At 43.1% G+C, this 22781-nt stretch overlaps 1 protein-coding gene across 3 annotated transcripts in view; it reads left to right on the top strand.

Annotated features, from left to right (window-relative positions):
* The window catches only part of LOC126163955 (NAD(+) hydrolase sarm1), a 1073782-nt gene that overhangs the window by 118881 nt on the left and 932120 nt on the right, over positions 1–22781 (top strand). For 2 of the 3 annotated variants that reach the window (XM_049920200.1, XM_049920203.1), the window contains exon 1: positions 7120–7305. The exons of the other annotated variant lie outside the window; for it this stretch is intronic. In XM_049920200.1, coding sequence (XP_049776157.1) covers positions 7120–7305 — 186 coding nt within the window. Of the gene's footprint in view, positions 1–7119; positions 7306–22781 lie in introns of those variants that run through there. 3 annotated transcript variants of the gene reach the window in all.

Here is a 22781-nt window from a genome sequence, read left to right as displayed (position 1 = left end):
TTCGGTAGCTCAGTTGGTAGAGCACTTGCCCGCGAAAGGCAAAGGTCCCGAGTTCGAGTCTCGTTCGGGCACACAGTTTTAATCTGCCAGGAAGTTTCATATCAGCGCACACTCCGCTGCAGAGTGAAAATCTCATAAGGAATGTTCTTTACTGTTTAAATACATACAAATATTAGTTTCTAAATCGTAATTACAGTTTTTTGAGGAGCACATAAAATTGAGTATTCATACCTTCTTACCACATGGTGTGATTTTCCTCCTGGATTACGTTTTTATAGTGTCTGTTTTTCTTTACAGTTTGTCACATGCAACTACATACAATTTAATGTAGGCAAAATATTTACTCAAAAATCATGATTTCTAAATTGTTGTATCCATGCCTGAGATTAATAATTTATGCGAAAGGTTGTGTGTGTATGTGTGCGTGTGTATCTATTCACATTATGTATCACTTATGGTTTCTTTTCCCGTCATCTTCTTCATTGCCAAGTTCAGTGTTTTGAGTTGTCACTGTCACTATCTATCAGCTGTGATAACAAGATGGCCGACAGTGGAACAGTAGAAGGTATGAAAACAAGTTGGCAGGCAGTGGAACAGTGGAAGATGTCATTGGCTGTTGTTTTGAGTGTGTGTGTGTGTGTGTGTGTGTGTGTGTGAAGTTAGATAGATAGAGAGAGAGAGAGAGAGAGAGAGAGAGAAAGAGAGAGAGAGAGAGAGAAATAAAGAGAGTGAGAGAGAGAGAGTAGGTTTAAGGATTTATTATTATTATTAGTTTTATATGTGCGTACGTATGTATGTGTCTGTGGGTGCGTGTGGGGGGGGGAGGGGGGGAAGGAGTTCTATAGATTGGTATTATGTACTAATTCTTTGTGGGCAGAGAACAGAAGATGATTATAAAACTTATATGTACAACGTCTCTGTGCTGTCACCTTAAGAGAGAGTCCGAAAGTGAGGAGCCGTCTGTGGCAGTGCTAGATGTTCAGCACTACATCATGAACCTAAATGAGTTTAATATTGTAGTCCTGTAAGGAGGGCCGTAAATCAGCAGACTGTATACTGCCTCTATCCACTCCAGTGTAAAGATCGGAAAAATACCGGGAAGGGTGAGATATTTGTCAGGTTGGGATGACCAGTCACGTCGGATTATACAACAAATGGTAGTGAAGCACAGCCTTTGCGATCGCGCTCCAAGTCGAATAAGTTGATGCAGAGACTCACTCTGGAAAGTGGCTGGGAACTCAAACATCGGCCATCGAATTGCAGACTTTTGAGTTGCATGAGCTTCGCCTTCGCGTGGTGAACTTCCATACCTCTCAAAGGGACGTCTCGAGCTCTATGAAAATGATTATGAAGGAGAGCATAAAAAATTATCGTGTCCTCATGTCACCCGCTTTACCAGTCTTAAAACACACGAGTGCAATGCGAAGCTGATTTCTGGCAGTGGCAACCCACCATTACATAATTAGAGGATAATGCATTTGGGAACAGCTTTCCTTCTCCCACACGGCACCGATTGTATCATCCAGAGAGGAATCCATCAGGTGTAAAAATTTAGTTCCCAGACATCCCGAGAAAGATGTACCCGCTGTGGGACATGGTTAAGAGTCTCTTAAACAGCACATTGTTCAGTGAATTTGGCAGGAATAACATCAGTTGACAAAAGCTGGCTACATAGGAAAGAAGACAAATAGAAACGCTCCAGTTGCTACTAGAAGTAGCAGTAAAACATGTAAACCGCACTAATGTGGGATATCTGTATGTCCATGCATCCAGTAGACCCAATGACGCCACCATACCAGGTTACGACAGTAGTTACAATTGGTAGTCTGATCCACAGGGAGTAAGATGCAGTTGAAATCTTCCCGCATCAAAACCTTTCGTGAATTTTTCCGAAGTAAATAAATGGCTTCTTCCTTACAAAATACGACAGAGTATACCACGACCATCGTGCAGCGTTTCAGTGTCTGTCGACGGATTACCGCCCCTATAAGCACGGCCACGCCTTTAGAACTCATCATTAAAAAACAGGGTACGCCCTGGGAGAAAAACACATCAAATGACACTTCTTCCAAAGACACAACATCAGCTTGTGAATCATAAATCAACTGCCGTAAAGGAGCAAGCCGTAATGGAGAACTTATCCTTTTAACATTTAGGGATATACCAAATAGCACTCTTTCAGTCAATAGTTTGTTTTGCTGCGAGCACTTGGGCACACCGCTTCAGACTGACCACACATAAAAACAACGTCACAAGCGGACACAGGAGCGTGCTCACCAGAATATCCGCAGCTTTCAGCACAACATCCACAGAGACACTGTGTGTGGTCATGGGTGTCTGCCCCACTGATATCACTATTCGTCACCTAGCAGCGACGTACTGGTTAAAGGAAGATAGACAAAATACAAGGCATACCTAGACTCAACACAACAGACCGAAGACAGCTTAACATATGGCGGGCTGAGAAATGGGAGGAGGAATGGGACCAGACAGACAGGGGACGACATGTCTTTTTTTCTCCAATATACGAGAATGCATAAGACTAAAGTACATTGACCCCACAAGAGTAATGACCCATTTTATGATGGGACATGGCCAATACGCTGCCCATCTAAAGGTCTAAAAGCAACTGAACCTGTGGATGTGGTGAACATGGCACCACTCACCATACAGTTCTCCACTGCAACACATTAACACACCTAAGACCGAATGTAGTATTACAAGAACTAGGAAACACAGTAAGAGTTCAGAAAAAATGGGGCATCCTGAACAGACTAACAAATAACGTATCTCAAACGCTTCATGATGGCCATAGACAAAATAGACCATACTTAAGAACACTACAAAACGCAACACAAGCACGACAGCAAGACATGTGGCTCAAAAGAGACACAGACGCAGTCACTGACATTGAATCTGGTGCAACAGTATATACAGAAAGTGAACCTGTCACTCAAACATTGAAGTAATTATCCATACGATGTCAAAAGACCAATGTGATATTATGGAACCTAACAATAGAACAAATTAAATAAAAACTGTGTAGTTAAAATCAGACTAGGATTAATTCACAGCACAAGTAATGAAGTGAAACTATTATGTAAACTAAAATGTATCAATTGTATAACCAAATACTTTTAAAGCTGTTACAATGACGACTGGCTCGACGTTTTCCCGAGACCTCGTCACTGGAACAGCTACGATTTCAGGGACAAATTTTTTTCTCTGACTAACGTCCCTCACACCTTTCTTTACTACTTCTATTTAATCATTATTTATTTATGTTTTCCAATTTTTGTATTTCATTTTGTAACCTGCAGTTATGTTAACAAAGAATTAAAAATAAATTCTAATTGTTATTACACTGTCACAGTAGTAGTAGAATTGCATTAGTTATAATACTGCCCACCAACTGTTATATAGATAGGGGGCTAATTGTGGCCAATAAATAAATAAGTAACCCTAATTGGAATATTTTCTATCGCCACATTTGCAACAAGGACTGACTAGCGGAACCATCACGACCTGTATTCATCATGTGACAACCGACCTGAGAGATACGCCGGTCTCCTTGTGAGGGATCTTGAATGTTTACAAAACACGCATGCAAATCAGAATCAAAATTATCAGTTTCCACTTGACCAGATGAAATTTGAATCGCATTAACCAACCAATCACGAATTTCTAAAGAGTCTGATTGAGCATGACAAAACTGAACGAATGGTACCCCGATGGTGAAGATTTCTGAGAGACTCAACAGAAATAAAGAGAACAAACCGACAAAGAACTCCGCTAGACAAGAGCAGTGCGACAGTGACCAGTGAGCAGGGCACGGACAGGACAGGACAGGACAGGACAGGACAGGACAGGACGGGACGGGACAGGACAGGACAGGACGGGACGGGACAGGACGGGACGGGACGGGACGGGACAGGACAGGACAGGACAGGACGGGACGGGACGGGACAGGACAGGACGGGACGGGACAGGACGGGACGGGACGGGACAGGACAGGACAGGACAGGACAGGACGGGACGGGACGGGACAGGACGGGACGGGACGGGACAGGACAGGACAGGACAGGACAGGACGGGACGGGACGGGACGGGACAGGACGGGATGGGACGGGACGGGACAGGACAGGACGGGACGGGACGGGACAGGACAGGACGGGACGGGACAGGACGGGACGGGACGGGACAGGACAGGACAGGACAGGACAGGACAGGACAGGACAGGACGGGACGGGACGGGACAGGACAGGACAGGACAGGACAGGACTGGGCTGCGTGCACACACAGTGCTGCCGGGCAGCCTGCTCGCTCGATGCGAAAGGCGGAACTGCCAGCACCGCTAGACCAGCAGCTCCGAGGTAAATGATCTGTCACTTCTGAAAAGAGAGCTTGCAAACATCAAAATATTTTACATATATGACTGTATCTATTGATTGCATTGACTTGGACACTGCTAAGGAACGCAGACCTTACAATGTGACATAAATTTCAACTTGGTACCTTTATTCGTTCATGAGAAAAAGCATTCTTAACAGCTGGACGGGAAGACATATGGACAACAAAGTAATCCTATAGGAGTTCTTACCAAGTGAAGTGCGCAACCCCCCCGCCCCCCCCTCCCCCCCCAAAAAAAATCCTTAAATGTTTGTATAGTTTTAGAAATGAATGAAAAATAAAGATAACAATCTTCACTTAAAACGTCCGAGCTGAAAGGCAGTGTTCGATGTATAAAACTCATCCCAGACGTTTCGTCTCCGACGGCGGGAGACATCCTACGAACTCCAGGATGAGATTTTCACTCTGCAGCTGAGTGTGCACTGATATGAAAGTTCCTGGCAGATTAAAACTGTGTGTCGGACCGAGACTCGAACTCGGGACCTATTGCCTTCGCGGGCAAGTACTCTGCCAACTGAGCTACCCAAGCACGACTCACGCCCCGTCCTCACAGCTTTACTTCTGCCAGTACCTCGTCTCCTACCTTCCAAACTTTACAGAAGCTCTCCTGCGAGGTACTGGCAGGAGTAAAGCTGTGAGGACGGGGCGTGAGTCGTGCTTGGGTAGCTCAGTTGGTAGAGCACTTGCCCGCGAAAGGCAAAGGTCCCGAGTTCGACTCTCGGTTCGGTACACAGATTTAATCTGCCAGGATGTTTCTTATCCTACGAACTGTTCGCCGCTTTGCCTCGGAGGATGTCTCCCGCAGCCACAGACGAAACGTCAGGGAAGAGTTTTGTACATTTACAGTATTGGAACAAGGCGAAATCTACGCCAAAGTACCGTAATCAAGGATGGAGGCGATGACCTCATCCAAGATGGTGGATTTTGGGGGGAAGTTTGAATTTTTGCGGGAAAGTACCATGTCACCCCTCCCCCAGAAAAATGATGGGGGATTTTCAGTTTCCAACAGGATAATGTGTCACACCAAGAAAAATGTTTGGAAAAATGGACATGTCTTTATTATTTAACCAATTTCAAGCACATGTGTCCACCAAGAGCTCTAGAGCCCAACTGGCTTAGTTGATATCGTCGCCACCAGAGAGCGCCACCGTGATGTCATCCAATAAATGGCGGGAAGTTCAAATTCCAACATGATAATGCATCACACCTAGGAAAATGGCGGGAAAAGTGGACTTTTCTTTATTATTTAACCAGTTTCAAGCACGTGTGTTCGCCACTGAGTCTGGACTGCAACTGACTTAGTTCATATCCGTACCATCAGAGGCCGCCACCGTGATGCGGCGCGAGAGAGATAGCTGACGATCTTGAGTCGTCTGACGTCACAGGCCCGCGAGCGGCCGAGCGCTCCCTGCATACACGTATTTCTTAAATATTCTAACACTGACATCCTGAATCTAACGTATGAATTACCCTAGCACTTAATTCCATTTCAGTTTTAATATAGCACTTCGATATTCAATGAACAACTGACAACTTATTTTCTCACTAGGGGCGTTGGGGTCCTTCATGACGTCCCACCTCCAACCTTTAGAATGCTACTCTCCTATTCGCTGCTGCACTAGTCTCTTGACTCTATGTCATAGAACCTATATAAACCAGACCACAACCAAACTCGCCCTCACTCTGCTCCTATACTTAGTCCACCGCGTTTATCGTCATTAGCAAACTTTCGATATGAAGTGATCAAGATCTGCCAGCAGCACCGACAGTGCCAGTGGAAGCAGCAAACGATTCTGCTTAGAGGAAGTTCCATTACCTGGTAAGTACATATTCAGTGTTCCGATATTTGTACTCTTTAACTCTGTGTATGAGTGCTACATCCGTTTTTGACTGCTCTCTGTAAAGATTGCTGCGTATTTTAAAGGATTCTATGTTTGTGTGTTCAATGTTACTTCTTATGTGCCCGTTTTTGACCGCTCTCTATAAAGATTGCTGTGTATTTTAACGGATTGTGTGTGCATTCTGTCTCTGTATGTTCTGTGTTACGTGCTACGTATCCGTTTTTGACCGCTCTCTATGAATATTGCTGTGTATTTTAACGGAGTGTGTGTGATATGTCCGTATTCGAGTGCTCTCTATAAAGATTGAGCTTACTCGTGTCGTGTGTCTCTGTGTTCTGTGTTGTGTCTGTTTTGGACCGCATTCTATACAGAATTCTGTGTCATTTAACAGATTCTATGTTTGTGGTACGTGTCATATCTGTTTTGGACCGCATTCTATACCGAATGCTGAGTCATTTGACAGATTCTTTGTTTGTGTGTCTCTATCTTATATCTGCTTTGTAGCACATTCTACCCAGATTGATGTGACATTTAACAGATTTTTTCTTACGTGTTATATTTGTTTTCGAGTGCTCTCTATAAATATTTCACTTCTTTGTCTATATATTCTGGGTTGCTGATTTCTGTGTCATGTAAGTCACTGCACATTTTTCTTTCTATACTCGATATTATACTCAGTCTTTTCCATCTGTCTAGATTTCATCCCTCAAATTTTGGCTGCTCGAGATGGAGATGGCGCAAGCGCAGCTCGAATGTAAGTACATTTCTAATAAAACCGTAGTTCTTAGGTCAAAATAATTGCATAATATATATACCCGTTTTCCGTTTGTATACATTCAGTCTTCATATTCTTGTCTTTTCTTTGTAGATGTTCCTAATTCGGCGCACAGGGAGGGGTGCACCGACCAAAGCGTACAAGGCGACGGCGGTCGAACGACGTCCGCTCCAGGGGGCAGCCAGCTTTTATAGGAGGAGTTCGGCCTGCCTGACTGGTTTGGGGGCCTTGTTGAATGCGGCGATGAGTTGCTCAAACCGTGGAGCCAGAGCGGAGAAGGTGAATAGTTTTGAAGATTAACAGTACTGCAAATAATTACCATTATTTACTCTTATTATTATTTATTGCTCTTTTAAATCTAAATCATTAAACTATTTTTTTCTTATTTATGTTACAGGTATATCATTCAGTGTAGTCCGTGTACCTAGAGCGGCGGCTGCGGGGGTGCGAATCCAGGGCGCACAGCCGTAAAGACATGTGGAGCCTCATATAACCCCAATCAGAAACAGCTGGAGGCGTGCAGGCTCCGCCCCCGCCACCGCCGCAGCCCCTCTGGCGTCCGTGGACGACTCAACCACTTGGACTCGACCAAGAAGAAGAAGAAGAAGAAGAAGTGTCCCCCACGCCACAGGCAGGTAGCGGCTGCAGCAACGCACCCCGTGGGCCGTCGCAGCAGGTCGGAGGTCGGCCTTCAAGTCGGCCGTCAGCGCCGCCTCCTCCCCCTCCTCCTCCCCCGGAACAAGCCCGCCGCCACTGTGTGCACGTTCCTGCAGATGATGACCACGCACCATCGTCGGCCCCTTTATCTACCGGGTTGACCCCTAGCTGTAGTAGTAGTGGTAGCAGTAATAGAAATTATCCTGTAGCTAGTGGTAGTTCTCTCCCCAATTCTATCGATAATGATTTGGATCAGAATTGCGTAATGCCCCTCTTAGAATAATCAGCAGTAGCTAGGGGTGAATCTCATTCACTAGAATTGAGAATCCGGGCAGGAGGTATCGCGACTCTGTCGGGTTTTTACAGGCGTGCCTCCCTGTCTTGGAGACCCAGCTCCTCAAAGTCCTACAAGATCCGGGATTTAACGCCATTAATTGCTGCGAATTGAGTCACCCACGTAAACATCAAGGTGAGGCGGAGACAACGACTCTGCACTGTATATGGGGCGATAATGTCGTTATTTCCCGGAGCACATCGATTGCTGAGTGGTACCGACAATCCACCTCGAGTGCTGTTGTCGCCCTATTTTCCGAGATGGAAGTACGTGGATCCGCCAAAGTGCTCAGCAGTAGACCACACCTCGACATCCATATACATGTGTACGATCCAATAAATGGAGAGTCCAGTTATATTAAACTCCCTGAGGATATTAAGAAGAAAAAGGCGTGCATTAATGTTCAAAATCGGTATGATAATGCTTGTTTTGCATGGTCAGTCGTGCCTTGCGAGAGAAAGTATCATTATAGAGATCATCCCCACCGTCCAGGCAGTTACAAAGTCAAAGATATTAAGAGGCAGTATAACTTTGATAGAATAGAGTTCCCTCTAAAAATCCAGAACATACGTAAGTTTGAGGCTCAAAATACCGGAATATCGGTTCACGTTTATGGCCTGGAGAAGAAAAGCAAGTCAGATGAGCAGGACAAGCATACAGTAGTAGGCCCCCTCCGTTTCTCAAAATTTGCAGGTGAGCGAGAGTTACATGTAAACATGCTGCTCTTTTCTGAAGGTGATAATTACTACGTCTGGATCAAAGACATGCCCCAACTCCTTTCCTCCCAACTATCAAAAACTAGAGATAAAAAGCATATTTGTTTAAGATGTTTTATTTGTTTTTCTTCTGAAGAGTTATTAGCGACACATGTGTTAGGTTGTGCTTCCAAGGACCCAGTACGTGTGGTTATGCCCACTGAGGAAAACAACTTCATCAAATTTCAAACTGCTCACCATGAGCGGCGTTGTCCTATTGTTGTGTATGCTGATTTTGAATGCTTGCTGGCTCCTATTACACGTTTTGAAGTGAATACCCTAGCCTCACACACAAATTTCACACAAAAACACGTACCTTATGTGGCAGCGTTCCAAGTTGAATGTGCATATGATTCTAAACTTAACCGATATCAGTCTTATGTAGGGAACGATCCAGCGGTTTGCTTCTCACTTAGCTTGAAAAAGGGAAGTTGACAGGCTCAACAGCATCAACATTCCCATTACAAAATCAACGGAAGCTGATGAATTGTATAAAAAGGCGGTTAATTGTCATATTTGTGGGCTCGCCTTAGATAGAAAAGCGGAAACCCCCCGTAGAGACCACTGTCACCTTATAGGTAAGTTCCGTGGTGCAGCTGACAACGCATGCAACTTGATGTGTCAGTTACCTAGACACATACCCGTCTTTTTTCATAATTTGAGCGGGTATGACGCTCATTTTCTCGTAGAGCACTTGGCTCAATTCGGTAAGAAGAATGATCAGGTCAGTGTCCTCCTTGAAAATGTTGAGAAGTATATTTCTTTTTCAAAACGAATGACGCCAAAAATTACACTCTTCTTCCATGACTCTTAACGCTTTATGCAGACATCACTCCAGAAACTGGTTGAGACTTTACCTCGGAATGACATGCGTATCACTCGATCTCCGTTTCCCGATGAGGAAAAGTTCCAACTTGCGACTAGGAAAGAAGTTTTCCCATACGAGTATTTTGATAGTATGGCAAAACTCAACGAAACCAAGCTTCCCGACATATCTGTTTTTACCAATACTCTTACAGGCGATCCCATAACCACCACAGATTATGAGCATGCCGTGAATGTCTGGCGGGAATTCAACATACCCAATTTGGGAGAATATGCAAGGTTATACATGGGCACGGACGTGCGTTTGCTTGCAGATGTTTTCGTAAAGTTGTGGAGTGTGTGTATGACCACGTACTCTCTGGACCCCGCCTTTTATTACACGGCACCTGGGTTGTCCTGGGACTATATGCTCCAAAAAACGGGCCGCGGCATTGAACTTTTGACTGATCCTACAATGCTTCTATTTTTTTGAGCGAGGGATCCGTGGGGGACTTTGTCAATGTGTTCACATGCACGCCACGGCAAATAACCCGCAGATGGGCGTCGAGTTCAATGCATCCCTTGATTCTAGTTACATTTTGCACTTAGATGTTATCAACTTATATGTGCACGCCATGGTGCTTCCACTGCCGGTTGGTGGGTTTAGGTGGCTGCCTGAAGATGAATTGAAGGGATTAGGTGGACAAATAATGGGTCTTGTGGCTGATTCTGATGTAGGGTATGTGCTTGAGGCAGACATTGCATACCCTTATAATTTGCATGGAGAGACAAGCAACTTGCCATTATGTCCGGAGCAACAAATTCCGTGAGGAAGCACCATCTCTAAACTGTTGGGGATAAGCAGGGGTATATCATTCATTATCATAACCTCCAGCAGTGCCTCAGATTAGGGACGATGCTTGTTGTAGTCATCCAGGCAATCTCCTTCAAGAAATCCCCACGGTTGAAGGAGTATGTTGAACTAAATACCGAAAAGAGGGCGGCCGCGAGTAATGATTCTGAAAAAGACTTTTATAAATTAATGAATAATTCCATTTTCAGGAAAACTATGCAGAATGTGCGAAATGAACGCGATATTGTCACTAGAACCGCATGGGAAGGGCATTATGGCGTGAGAAAGTGTATAGCCAGGCCAAATTTTAAGCAGGCCACAATATTCAATGAAAAATTTGTTGCTGTGGAGATGTCGAAGACTGCAGTAGAGTTTATGGAGCCTGCCTATTTGGGGATGTGCATACTGGATATCTCCAAATTCTACATGTACCGATTCCACTACGAGTATGCGAAACCTCATTTCGTGAACCAAAGGTACTTTATATGGATACAGACAGCTTTATCTACTGGATCAAGAACTGCAATCCATATGAAGCAATTAGGTGCAACGGTAAAGAATTCGATATGTCTTCTTATGGGGCCAATAATCGTTATGTTATTGTTCCTCAGAACAATAAGGTTATTGGTCTCATGAAAGACAAGTCAAATGGTTTACCAATTGTAGAGTTTGTGGGATTGAGGTCCAAAATGTATGCATATCGTACAATGTACAGGGGCACTCAGAGGCGGGCAATGGGTGTTAGGCGCATGGTGTTGTAACGGCGACCGGAGCGGTCGCGGGGTAGTAGTGACGGAAACTCGGCGGGACCAGACAACAACACAACGGTAGGGGACGGACACGACCAACGAAGCACCTTATGACACAACAAGAACAGACAACAGAGTAACGAACCAAACAAGGCAACCACGTCCACTGGAATAGAAACACGAAGTCAATACGCGGTCTGAGACGACATGTCCAGAGACGCAACGCGATGTCAGACCGCTGGCTGAGTGCGAAGCAGGCGCTGAAGTATGCTACTGGCCGCTGGGACCACGTGTTCCACTGTGGCGCCCTCACACTAAAAGTGGGCCACAGCTTATGTCGCAGTGGTGCACAGACCTCTAAGGTTTTTCGACGTCCACGGCGTCTGGCGCAGATTCAAATTCCGCGGCTCGTGATACCAGACATGGCATCTTGTGTTCTTATGGTTGAGGACTATTTGCAATGCCTGGATGGTCGCAGTGTTCAAGGCGCTCGTCTACGCATGGCTCAACAAACTAGCATTCGATCACGAGGTGTACACTGTGCTACAGTCTCAAGTCGGATTGTCTCCTCATGATGATGAGAGAGTCATTTGTGAGTATAGGGTGGAAACCCTCCCATACTCACACTATTTACTTGAAATGAACGTAGGGGTGGGCTTGATTGATAGAGAGGGAATGAGCGTGTGAATGCGGTGAGTGGGGGCTATGTACGGAAATAATATGCCTCTTTTATCATAGTGTAAATAATGGATGAGAGTGTTGCGTGGTGTGTATCACTTTGCGTGCTTCTGTTTATGTCTGAGTGTGTGAATGAGTGTGGGAGCCTGTGTTACGTTTATGTGTATGTAAATATATATATTAATTATTTTTTGAAAGAAAATGAAAAAATGAAAAAAATTTAAAAACTCAAACAAAGTGTATTTATGTAAGTATTTTTGACCAGTATGAGTACGTAATATATGAACAAAATATAAATTCTCTCACTTATTTGTACCTTCTATATGAGGGAAAAAAATAAACTTTTTGCAATTCATATATGCTTCCGTGTGACTGGTTATAGAGGTTAGATTTTTGTTTGTAAGTTTCACCTACCGCTAGACATCCAGTCAGAACTAGTTGTAAGTTTGTGAGTTCCACCAATTAAATTTTTTATATATGTTCACTTCCTTGTTATAGTGGAAAAATGTTTGGATCCATCGACTTCAATGAAATATATATATATATATATATATATATATATATATATATATATATATATATATATATATATATATATATATATATGTGTGTGTGTGTTGTTGTTGTTGTTGTGGTCTTCAGTCCTGAGACTGGTTTGATGCAGCTCTCCATGCTACTCTATCCTGTGCAAGCTTCTTCATCTCCCAGTACCTACTGCAACCTACATCCTTCTGAATCTGCTTAGTGTATTCGTCTCTTGGTCTCCCCCTACGATTATTACCCTCCACGCTGCCCTCCAATACTAAATTGGTGATCCCTTGATGCCTCAGAACATGACCTACCAACCGATCCCTTCTTCTGGTCAAGTTGTGCCACAAACTTCTCTTCTCCCCAATCCTATTCAATACTTCCTCATTAGTTATGTGATCTACCCATCTAATCTTCAGCATTCTTCTGTAGCACCACATTTCGAAAGCTTCTATTCTCTTCTTGTCCAAACTATTTACCGTCCATGTTTCACATCCATACATGGCTACACTCCATACAAATACTTTCAGAAATGACTTCCTGACACTTAAATCTATACTCGATGTTAATAAATTTCTCTTCTTCAGAAACGCTTTCCTTGCCATTGCCAGTCTACATTTTATATCCTCTCTACTTCGACCATCATCAGTTATTTTGCTCCCCAAATAGCAAAACTCCTTTACTACTTTAAGTGTCTCATTTCCTAATCTAATACCCTCAACATCACCCGACTTAATTCGACTACATTCCATTATCCTCGTTTTGCTTTTGTTGATGTTCATCTTATATCCTCCCTTCAAGACACTGTCCATTCCGTTCAACTGCTCTTCCAAGTCCTTTGCTGTCTCTGACAGAATTACAATGTCATCGGCGAACCTCATATTTTTTATTTCTTCTCCAATGATTTTAATACCTACTCCGAATTTTTCTTTTGTTTCCTTTACTGCTTGCTCAATATACAGATTGAATAACATCGGGGAGAGGCTACAACCCTGTCTCACTCCCTTCCCAACCACTGCTTCCCTTTCATATCCCTCGACTCTTATAACTGTCATCTGGTTTCTGTACAAATTGTAAATAGCCTTTCGCTCCCTGTATTTTACCCCTGCCACCTTTAGAATTTGAAAGAGAGTATTCCAGTCAACATTGTCAAAAGCTTTCTCTAAGTCTACAAATGCTAGAAAAGTAGGTTTGCCTTTCCTTAATCTTTCTTCTAAGATAAGTCGTAAGGTCAGTATTGCCTCACGTGTTCCAGTATTTCTACGGAATCCAAACTGATCTTCCCCGAGGTCGGCTTCTACTAGTTTTTCCATTCGTCTGTAAAGAATTCGTGTTAGTATTTTGCAGCTGTGGCTTATTAAACTGATTGTTCGGTAATTTTCACATCTGTCAACACCTGCTTTCTTTGGGATTGGAATTATTATATTCTTCTTGAAGTCTGAGGGTATTTCGCCTGTCTCATACATCTTGCTCACCAGATGGTAGAGTTTTGTCAGGACTGGCTCTGCCAAGGCCGTCAGTAGTTCTACTGGAATGTTGTCTACTCCGGGGGCCTTGTTTCGACTCAGGTCTTTCAGTGCTCTGTCAAACTCTTCACGCAGTATCGTATCTCCCATTTCATCTTCATCTACATCCTCTTCCATTTCCATAATATTGTCCTCAAGTACATCGCCCTTGTATAGGCCCTCTATATACTCCTTCCACCTTTCTGCTTTCCCTTCTTTGCTTATAACTGGGTTTCCATCTGAGCTCTTGATGTTCATACAAGTGGTTCTCTTATGTCCAAAGGTCTCTTTAATTTTCCTGTAGGCAGTATCTATCTTACCCCGAGTGAGATAAGCCTCTACATCCTTACATTTGTCCTCTAGCCATCCCTGCTTAGCCATTTTGCACTTCCTGTCGATCTCATTTTTGAGACGTTTGTATTTCTTTTTGCCTGCTTCATTTACTGCATTTTTATATTTTCTCCTTTCATCAATTAAATTCAATATTTCTTCTGTTACCCAAGGATTTCTACTAGCCCTCGTCATTTTACCTACTTGATCCTCTGCTGCCTTCACTACTTCACCCCTCAAAGCTACCCATTCTTCTTCTACTGTATTTCTTTCCCCCATTCCTGTCAGTTGTTCCCTTATGCTCTCTCTTAAACTCTGTACAACCTCTGGTTCTTTCAGTTTATCCAGGTCCCATCTCCTTAAATTCCCACCTTTTTGCAGTATCTTCAGTTTTAATCTACAGTTCATAACCAATAGATTGTGGTCAGAGTCCACATCTGCCCCTGGAAATGTCTTACAATTTAAAACCTGGTTCCTAAATCTGTGTCTTACCATTATATAATCTATCTGATACCTTTTAGTATCTCCAGGGTTCTTCCATGTGTACAACCTTCTATCATGATTCTTAAACCAAGTGTTAGCTATGGTTAAGTTGTGCTCTGTGCAAAATTCTATCAGGCGGCTTCCTGTTTCATTTCTTAGCCCCAATCCATAGTCACCTACTACGTTTCCTTCTCTCCCTTTTCCTACACTCGAATTCCAGTCACCAATGACTATTAAATTTTCGTCTCCCTTCACTATCTGAATAATTTCTTTTATTTCATCATACATTTCTTCAATTTCTTCGTCATCTGCAGAGCTAGTTGGCATGTAAACTTGTACTACTGTAGTAGGTGTGGGCTTCGTATCTATCTTGGCCACAATAATGCGTTCACTATGCTGTTTGTAGTAGCTTACCCGCATTCCTATTTTCCTATTCATTATTAAACCTACTCCTGCATTACCCCTATTTGACTTTGTGTTTATAACCCTGTAGTCACCTGACCAGAAGTCTTGTTCCTCCTGCCACCGAACTTCACTAATTCCCACTATATCTAACTTTAACCTATCCATTTCCCTTTTTAAATTCTCTAACCTACCTGCCCGATTAAGGGATCTGACATTCCACGCTCCGATCCGTAGAACGCCAGTTTTCTTTCTCCTGATAACGACATCCTCTTGAGTAGTCCCCGCCCGGAGATCCGAATGCGGGACTATTTTACCTCCGGAATATTTTACCCAAGAGGACGCCATCATCATTTAATCATACAGTAAAGCTGCATGCCCTCGGGAAAAATTACGGCCATAGTTTCCCCTTGCTTTCAGCCGTTCGCAGTACCAGCACAGCAAGGCCGTTTTGGTTATTGTTACAAGGCCAGATCAGTCAATCATGCAGACTGTTGCCCTTGCAACTACTGAAAAGGCTGCTGCCCCTCTTCAGGAACCACACGTTTGTCACCCTATTATTTATCTTGGTGAGATCTGGCTCAATAAAAATCACACCAGAAAGTACATCTGGCAAGATTCAAAAGGCAATGATAAAGTACTGAAGGGCAAAGGAAATAGATTAAAACAATTCTCATTTATAGTTCCATCTCAGTTACACATTTTAAACTAGATTACATGTTTCAATCACTCTGGATCATATGTGGTTCTGAGTAGACACGACAGGTTGCTCACCCAACTACTTAAATATGAAGATGATCCAGAGTGATCAAAACAAGCAATCCAATTAAAAATGTGCAACTGAGATGGAACAATAAATCAGAATTATCTTAATTATCTAAAAAGTTGCTGCATCTCTAAAGATGATTATGTTGACTATCGTGAAAGGAAATAGACTTACTCTCTCTCATGTAGCGTACTTACTCTCTCTCATGTAGGATATATATATATATATATATATGTATGTATATGTTCACCTTGTTCTTGTAGTGGAAAATGTTTAGAACCACTTACTTCAGAGAAATATATTTTCATTTGCTTGTGGTAGTGGAAAATGTTTTAGAGCCACCCACTTGAAGTAACTATGTTCGCCTTTAGTCAAAAGTGTATTCCTTTTTTTTGGGGGGGGGGGGTGGAGCTTCACTAGCGATAGTATTTACCTTATAAGATAGTGTAATTAGGTTGTAGTATTTCTGCATTACTTGTAATTTTATGTGAGGAGAATGCTTATATTTCTCAATAATGCAAAATGTTAAACACCTATCTGCAAACAGCATAAGGTTGATATTTTTTGTCAAAAACCAGTGATGTATCTGTAAACTCATATATAAATGTGAAAACTGAATCATGTTACTGTAAACTGATATTTCGCAAACAGTGTTAAAAAGAATTCTGAATTCAGTAATAAATTGACTTACTATTTTATTGTAAAACTGTCTAATTTTGTTATTATTTCACTCCTCAATAATGATAATTCTTTTTATTAAAAAAATATTATAACTGTATATTTGTGTGTCTACAAGACGTGGATACAGCCACATTGAATTGCACAGACCTATACGGTTTGCTGCTTTAAAAACGAATCATTTCTGAATGACACGTGCTGGACTTGGTCCGGCGGTCAGGCCGGGCGCCAGCAGCTGCCCAGCTAGCATCTGATGCACCGCCCCGGTGAGAGCTGGTCTGTTATTGACTCAGGTAACGTTACTCAGCACATCGAGGCTGTCGTACGCGTCTCAGACAGTTCCATTGGAATTCGCTTCGTATACAATATCCCTCAATAAACTTGCATTCTACAGACATTGGGTGCTATAGAAAGAAAGAAAAAGAGCAAATTTTATAAATGGTTATTTATTTGTAATCCAACTTAAAAGTAATTTTACATTCTCATATGCAGATCCAAAACCAATTGTTTGGTAAATGTTCTTCAGTCGATGGATAGATGGACATCCGTACAATTCCAGGTCTTGAATAGAAACAAATTTAAATATACCACGGAGCCAGGTAATCTTCGAATCGCCTTTAATGTAGATGATTGTCTCCTTGTGATCAAATACTCGGAGCATTTGCACCAAATCTTTATAAGACGTGCCAGGGTCATCCCAGTGAATTCCATGATAGAAGTTTGTTAACCACATTGCACTTCTACATGTTTTAATGCACTTCACTTCCTCGAATGGTTTCGGCGATGCAACTATCGATGCAAATGTTCCTATTATTCCATCACTTTGTGTGAATGCTATTAATGCGCAGTCTTTAATTACGCATCCCTGTGTTCATCATAGTAAAGTCCTTGAACGTCAGCTACAATCCTCACACTGTGGGGTAACATCGTGATCTGCTTGAGAGCTAGCAGAGCGCCTTTAATTTATACAACTCGTTGCACCACACCAGTGAGTGAGCAGTAGTTAACAACACGATCATGCACAACTAGAGCATATGCTGCAGTGTGATCTGGTAAGTTTGTTGAAGATTCAGATTCAATCTGTACATCTACAGACCCTGTTTTAATTATCCCCTTCTGTTTCAATCACAGTGATTGGTGCTAGCGTCGTGAAACTCTGTGCACTGATCAGGCATCCTTCATTTTCAATGCCTTCGTAGTAAGATGCTCGGAATCTCGCACACATGTCAAATGCCAGACTGTAAACATTGCTGTCGCACTGTAGATGTAGTATTCGGAATTCAGGTAGACTCTGGCGTTAGGTAACTTGCAGTGGTCAAATTCAGTTGAGTCCTTTGATACATTAGCACGCCTTTGAGTTTGAAATGCGCTTATGATCAGTCGAGGTGTTTCCAACTGCACTGATGTTTTAATAGCCAAAGTATGTGTTGGTGCTGTAGGTAGGACTGGTTATTCAAAAAGTCCCCATGATCGGAAGGTTAGTGGTAGACAGGTGCCAGCAATCAGAACTTTTAAGAGCTTGAAGCGTTCCTCGTCAGCAACAGTGATGTGAGGCATTTTCGATTAATCTTGATTTGAACAGTCTCTGCAGCTGTTTGAAAGAATGAACTCGCGTCGCTTGCACTCCGCACCAAAATAAGCTCCTGTTTAGTGTTCATAATAATTTGCTGCATGTCCTCAAAATAAACCATAGACATTTTTCGTGGCACGCATGCGGTAAATCGGCGCATCTATGCACCATCCCGCGTTTTCCAAGCTGTTTGAATCAGAGGCTGAGACTGAAACCTCTGTCTTAAGGGTTGACGTTATGCCGACATTGAGTGTGCGGTCGATTTCGACACTGTTAAGTTAGTAACGTATTTCTTGAAACAGGAATCCTAGAGCATTTCACGTGAGCGTCACCACAGTGCCGTCAGCTTTCTTAAATGTGCAGTCCAGATATAGGAAGCTCTTGCAAGGCAATGTTACTGCGTCCTGAAGCTGGATAACAATCCTAATTTCATCATTTTTCTTAAATGTGCTTGAAGTGTAGGGTTTGTGTGAGTGGTATTCGTGACGTATAATTCAACCATCATACTCTACTGACTGAGTTACGTTGAGCGACGTCATTTTGCGGTTTGAAACCTGCTGAAATGAGGAATTCGTAATTAAGGCATGTCATCACCTTGCGCTTCCACAATACACATACGGGTTGTGAGCTCGGTGTGCTACCTTTATACCTTACTCCCATCTCACCTTAGATGCATGTGTACAATGATCTCTTCTCCTCGGAAGTTAACAAGCTGATTATTCTGGTCAACAGTACACAGTTCTAGGTAATCCAATGTCTGAACTGTCAGTGGGAGATATACAGCGTTTGTGGGGGCTTGAACTATTTTATACCCAGTACCGACTGTAGGGAAGAATCCGTAAATTGAGTGAATCAACTTATCATTGAGATAATGAGTTTGTGGCAATATTGCACTCAATGTGGATTGTGGTGACTGGAAGTATATCTATGGCTTGATCCGATGCATAAGATTTACTGGCGTCCTTCAGCAAAACACAATCCTTTGCAAAACCTAGTAGTGGACCTATTGAATCTCTCTGTCTAAAGTCGATCGAAGCACTCTCTGTCCATATTTCAGATTTAACGATATTAATGTTTGTCTGTAGTTCAATACCTTTTCTTGACTGTTTTAAGACTTTGTTTAAATTATCAATATAGTAGGCACCACGTTGTATTAGTAGAATCTCCTTCCAATGCCGTGGTCGGTTGATGAATTATGTGTCAATTCCCAAAGTTTCGTCCCCGTCTGCGGAGGATATCTTCGAGGGGTCTGTAGCTCGATGGAAGGTCCAACACACCCATTGGCTCGCTACTGGCTGCCGCTAAATTCCGTGTCCGCTGTCTTCACAACACAAACGTGTCATCCGCATATCGGAACTATACATTTGGTTTCTTGCTGGCAGCACCTAAGGCCTGTTCTTCGAATTTCTCCATAAAGAAGTTTGCAATTACGGGACTTAGGGGCCTTCCGATAGCCGCGTCATCCGTTTGTTCATAAAACTGTTCATTCCACTTGAAGTATGTAGTCGTCAAACAACATCTAAACAGTTCTGAAATATCGGCAGAAAAAATTCAATCCAGCTGTTCCAATACATCATTAAGTGTAACCATGGTAAACTGCGACACCACATCGAAGCTGACCAATATGTCCTCCGGCTGGACCACTCTGCCTGCTGATGAAATATTTGTGAACCTGAGTTGCTTGACGCTGAGATGGAACATCTCCACAATGAACTAATGAAGAACGGATATTCGTCCGCCGAAATAAAACGTGCATTGAGACAGCCACGCAGAAACCATAGTGACGTACAGGCTACTGCAAAATCTAAGGTTTTCCTGGCGTTTGTTAAAAATGTAACGGAAAGAATAGGGAGGATCTTGATGCAGCGGAATATTACTGTAATTTACAAGCCCACCAGGAAGATACAGGAAAGCCTTAAGCCTGCCAAGGACGCTCGCAAACCATTGGAAAAAGCTGGAGTGTATAGAATCCTATGCAGCTTTGGAGATGTTTATGTGGGTAACACTAAAAGAACTATTTCAAAACGTTTGGAAGAGCACAAGGGCAATTGTAGAAGAGGAGAAACGGAACGATCAGCTGTTGCGGAGCATGCTTTCCAGCCAGGTAACCACCATATTCGTTTCGAGGAGACTCAAGTACTAGCGGCCACAAGCGGATATTACGAAAGACTCCACAGGGAGGCAATCGAAATCGCCAGACACCCTAATAATTTCAATCGTAAGGAGGAGGGCCTGAAATTAAACGGTATATGGATGCTGGTGTTGAAGAAGATGTGTACCACCCGTCCACTACTGGGTGATGGCAACGGCGATCGAAGGCAGCGGATAGCGGCCAACTGCACTGACGTTTTCAAAACACGTGACGTCACGCCTCGGCGCAGGAGCGCGTGGACACGGAATTTAGCGGCAGTCAGTGTTGGACCTCCCGTCGAGCTACAGACCCCCTTGAAAATGTCCTTCGCAGACGGCGACGAAACGTTGGGAATTGACACAGAATTCATCAACTGACCACGGCATGACAGCCTGGATAATTATAATGGACATGACATTTCCGGCCGTGACAGTCGACATTTTAGTATTATAGAAACAACCTCAATCGAATGAGCTGTATTGCCCATGGCAGCCAAAGCCATCAACAGTCGAAGTTTGTCTATTAGTTCATCCGGCTCATTGTTATGTAGTATATACTGCGCGAGTTGATTGCTCATGCCTTTATGCTGAAAGTCTACACCCTCACCAATGCTCTTAGGTTGCTCATTCAGTAAAGGTTGTATAATGGTTGTGTATTTAGAGTTTTGCGTGTTTCTCAGTGCTCCATCAGAATTTTTGTACAGCTCAGTCAATTGTAGTATTTCACCATACCCTTTGCGGTCATTGGTAATTTTAAGTTTTTTGAGGGCCTTAGGATGATTAGATTCATTAGTACAGGTGTTCTATTAAACTCTGTATCACTGATGCGTATTGTGCTACCTGATAAACTTATAGTTTGAGAGCCTGTCTTGTACGGTCTCTGCCTGCTGACACCAAATGTTAAATATATCTTACCCGCCTCATACTGGTTGGTGAATTCTGCGGTTGGATCATTATCATGTGAAGCCATATTACCGATAGATTTGGTAACAGGTTTAAAAGTTCCTCGCTTGTTCGCCCACTGCTTGAATACTGCTCAGCAGTGTGGGATCCGTACCAGATAGGGTTGATACAAGACATAGAGAAGATCCAACTGAGAGCAGCGCGCTTCGTTACAGGATCATTTAGTAATCGCGAAAGCGTTACGGAGATGATAGATAAACTCCAATGGAAGACTCTGCAGGAGAGACGCTCAGTAGCTCGGTACGGGCTTTTGTCAAAGTTTCGAGAACATACCTTCACCGAAGAGTCAAGCAGTATATTGCTCCCTCCTACGTATATCTCGCGAAGAGACCATGAGGATAAAATCAGAGAGATTAGAGCCCACACAGAGGCATACCGACAATCCTTCTTTCCACGAACAATACGAGACTGGAATAGAAGGGAGAACCGATAGAGGTACTGAAGGTACCCTCCGCCACACACCGTCAGGTGGCTTGCGGAGTATGGATGTAGATGTAGATGTAGATGTAGTGTTTGCTCGTGATTCATATGTCCCATCCTCAGCAAACGTAATTTCTCTCGAACTGCTTTGCGTACCTGAATGACTTTATGCTTTGTCGACATCTCGGAGCATACTAGTCAGAACTCTGCATATCACGTGGTTTTTGTATATGATTTGTTGTTGTTCTTCTTCTTGTTGTTTCCTACACCTCATTCTTCAATAACAACTACCTCAGTTTTTATCTTTCCCTCAATTGCGCTAATTCTATTCTCTAGCCGATTTTGCTTAAGCGCAAGAAGTTTCTGACTGTCCTTTAATTCCTTTACAACCTTACCGAGTCTTCCCTCAAGATTCTTAGATTTCATATCGGTGTACATGCGAGGATTCTGTCTATGCACACCTAACCTCTCAGACTGAGCGTCCGCCATACGTGCGAATTTCACCGTGGTGTAGTGTCAACTGACGAACTCAGCTGTTTTGTACGTTTCTGTATGGAGAAACTCTTGGGAAGTTCCGACTATACCTACCGTCATTCAGTTTCCGACTTTTATCAATAACGAGAAACCGGTATTGTGAGTGGTTCCAACAATCAGCAGATATCTTTACAAATTCATTGTATGACATGTGGGTCCCTACATGAGCCTGGTAAATGTGTTTTAAATTGAGATTGTCTTGTTTGAAGGCTATAATGAGGTTGGCGTTATCCCTCATCAACTGTTTTGGGATTCTGGAATATGTCTGACTCAGATAAAATACGTCAACACGCATATGACGACCAAAGCAGAAATATCTACGGATTTGATCCTGCTTTTCAACAGCCACATCATCAAATACGAAGACAGTGTTAGGCTTCACCTCTTCAGGTGGGCGGATGTCGTCGCTTTCACTGAATGCTCTGTACGTTACACCATCAACCCCATCTAATATTTTCTGCCGGCCGAAGTGGCCGCGCGGTTCTGGCGCTGCAGTCTGGAACCGCGAGACCGCTACGGTCGCAGGTTCGAATCCTGCCTCGGGCATGGATGTGTGTGATGTCCTTAGGTTAGTTAGGTTTAACTAGTTCTAAGTTCTAGGGGACTAATGACCTCA

Source organism: Schistocerca cancellata, chromosome 1 (genome assembly GCF_023864275.1).
Source record: "Schistocerca cancellata isolate TAMUIC-IGC-003103 chromosome 1, iqSchCanc2.1, whole genome shotgun sequence".
Taxonomy (NCBI): domain Eukaryota; kingdom Metazoa; phylum Arthropoda; class Insecta; order Orthoptera; family Acrididae; genus Schistocerca; species Schistocerca cancellata.
Note: the sequence above shows the minus strand (reverse complement) of the source record. Positions and strands in the feature narration are given on the sequence as shown.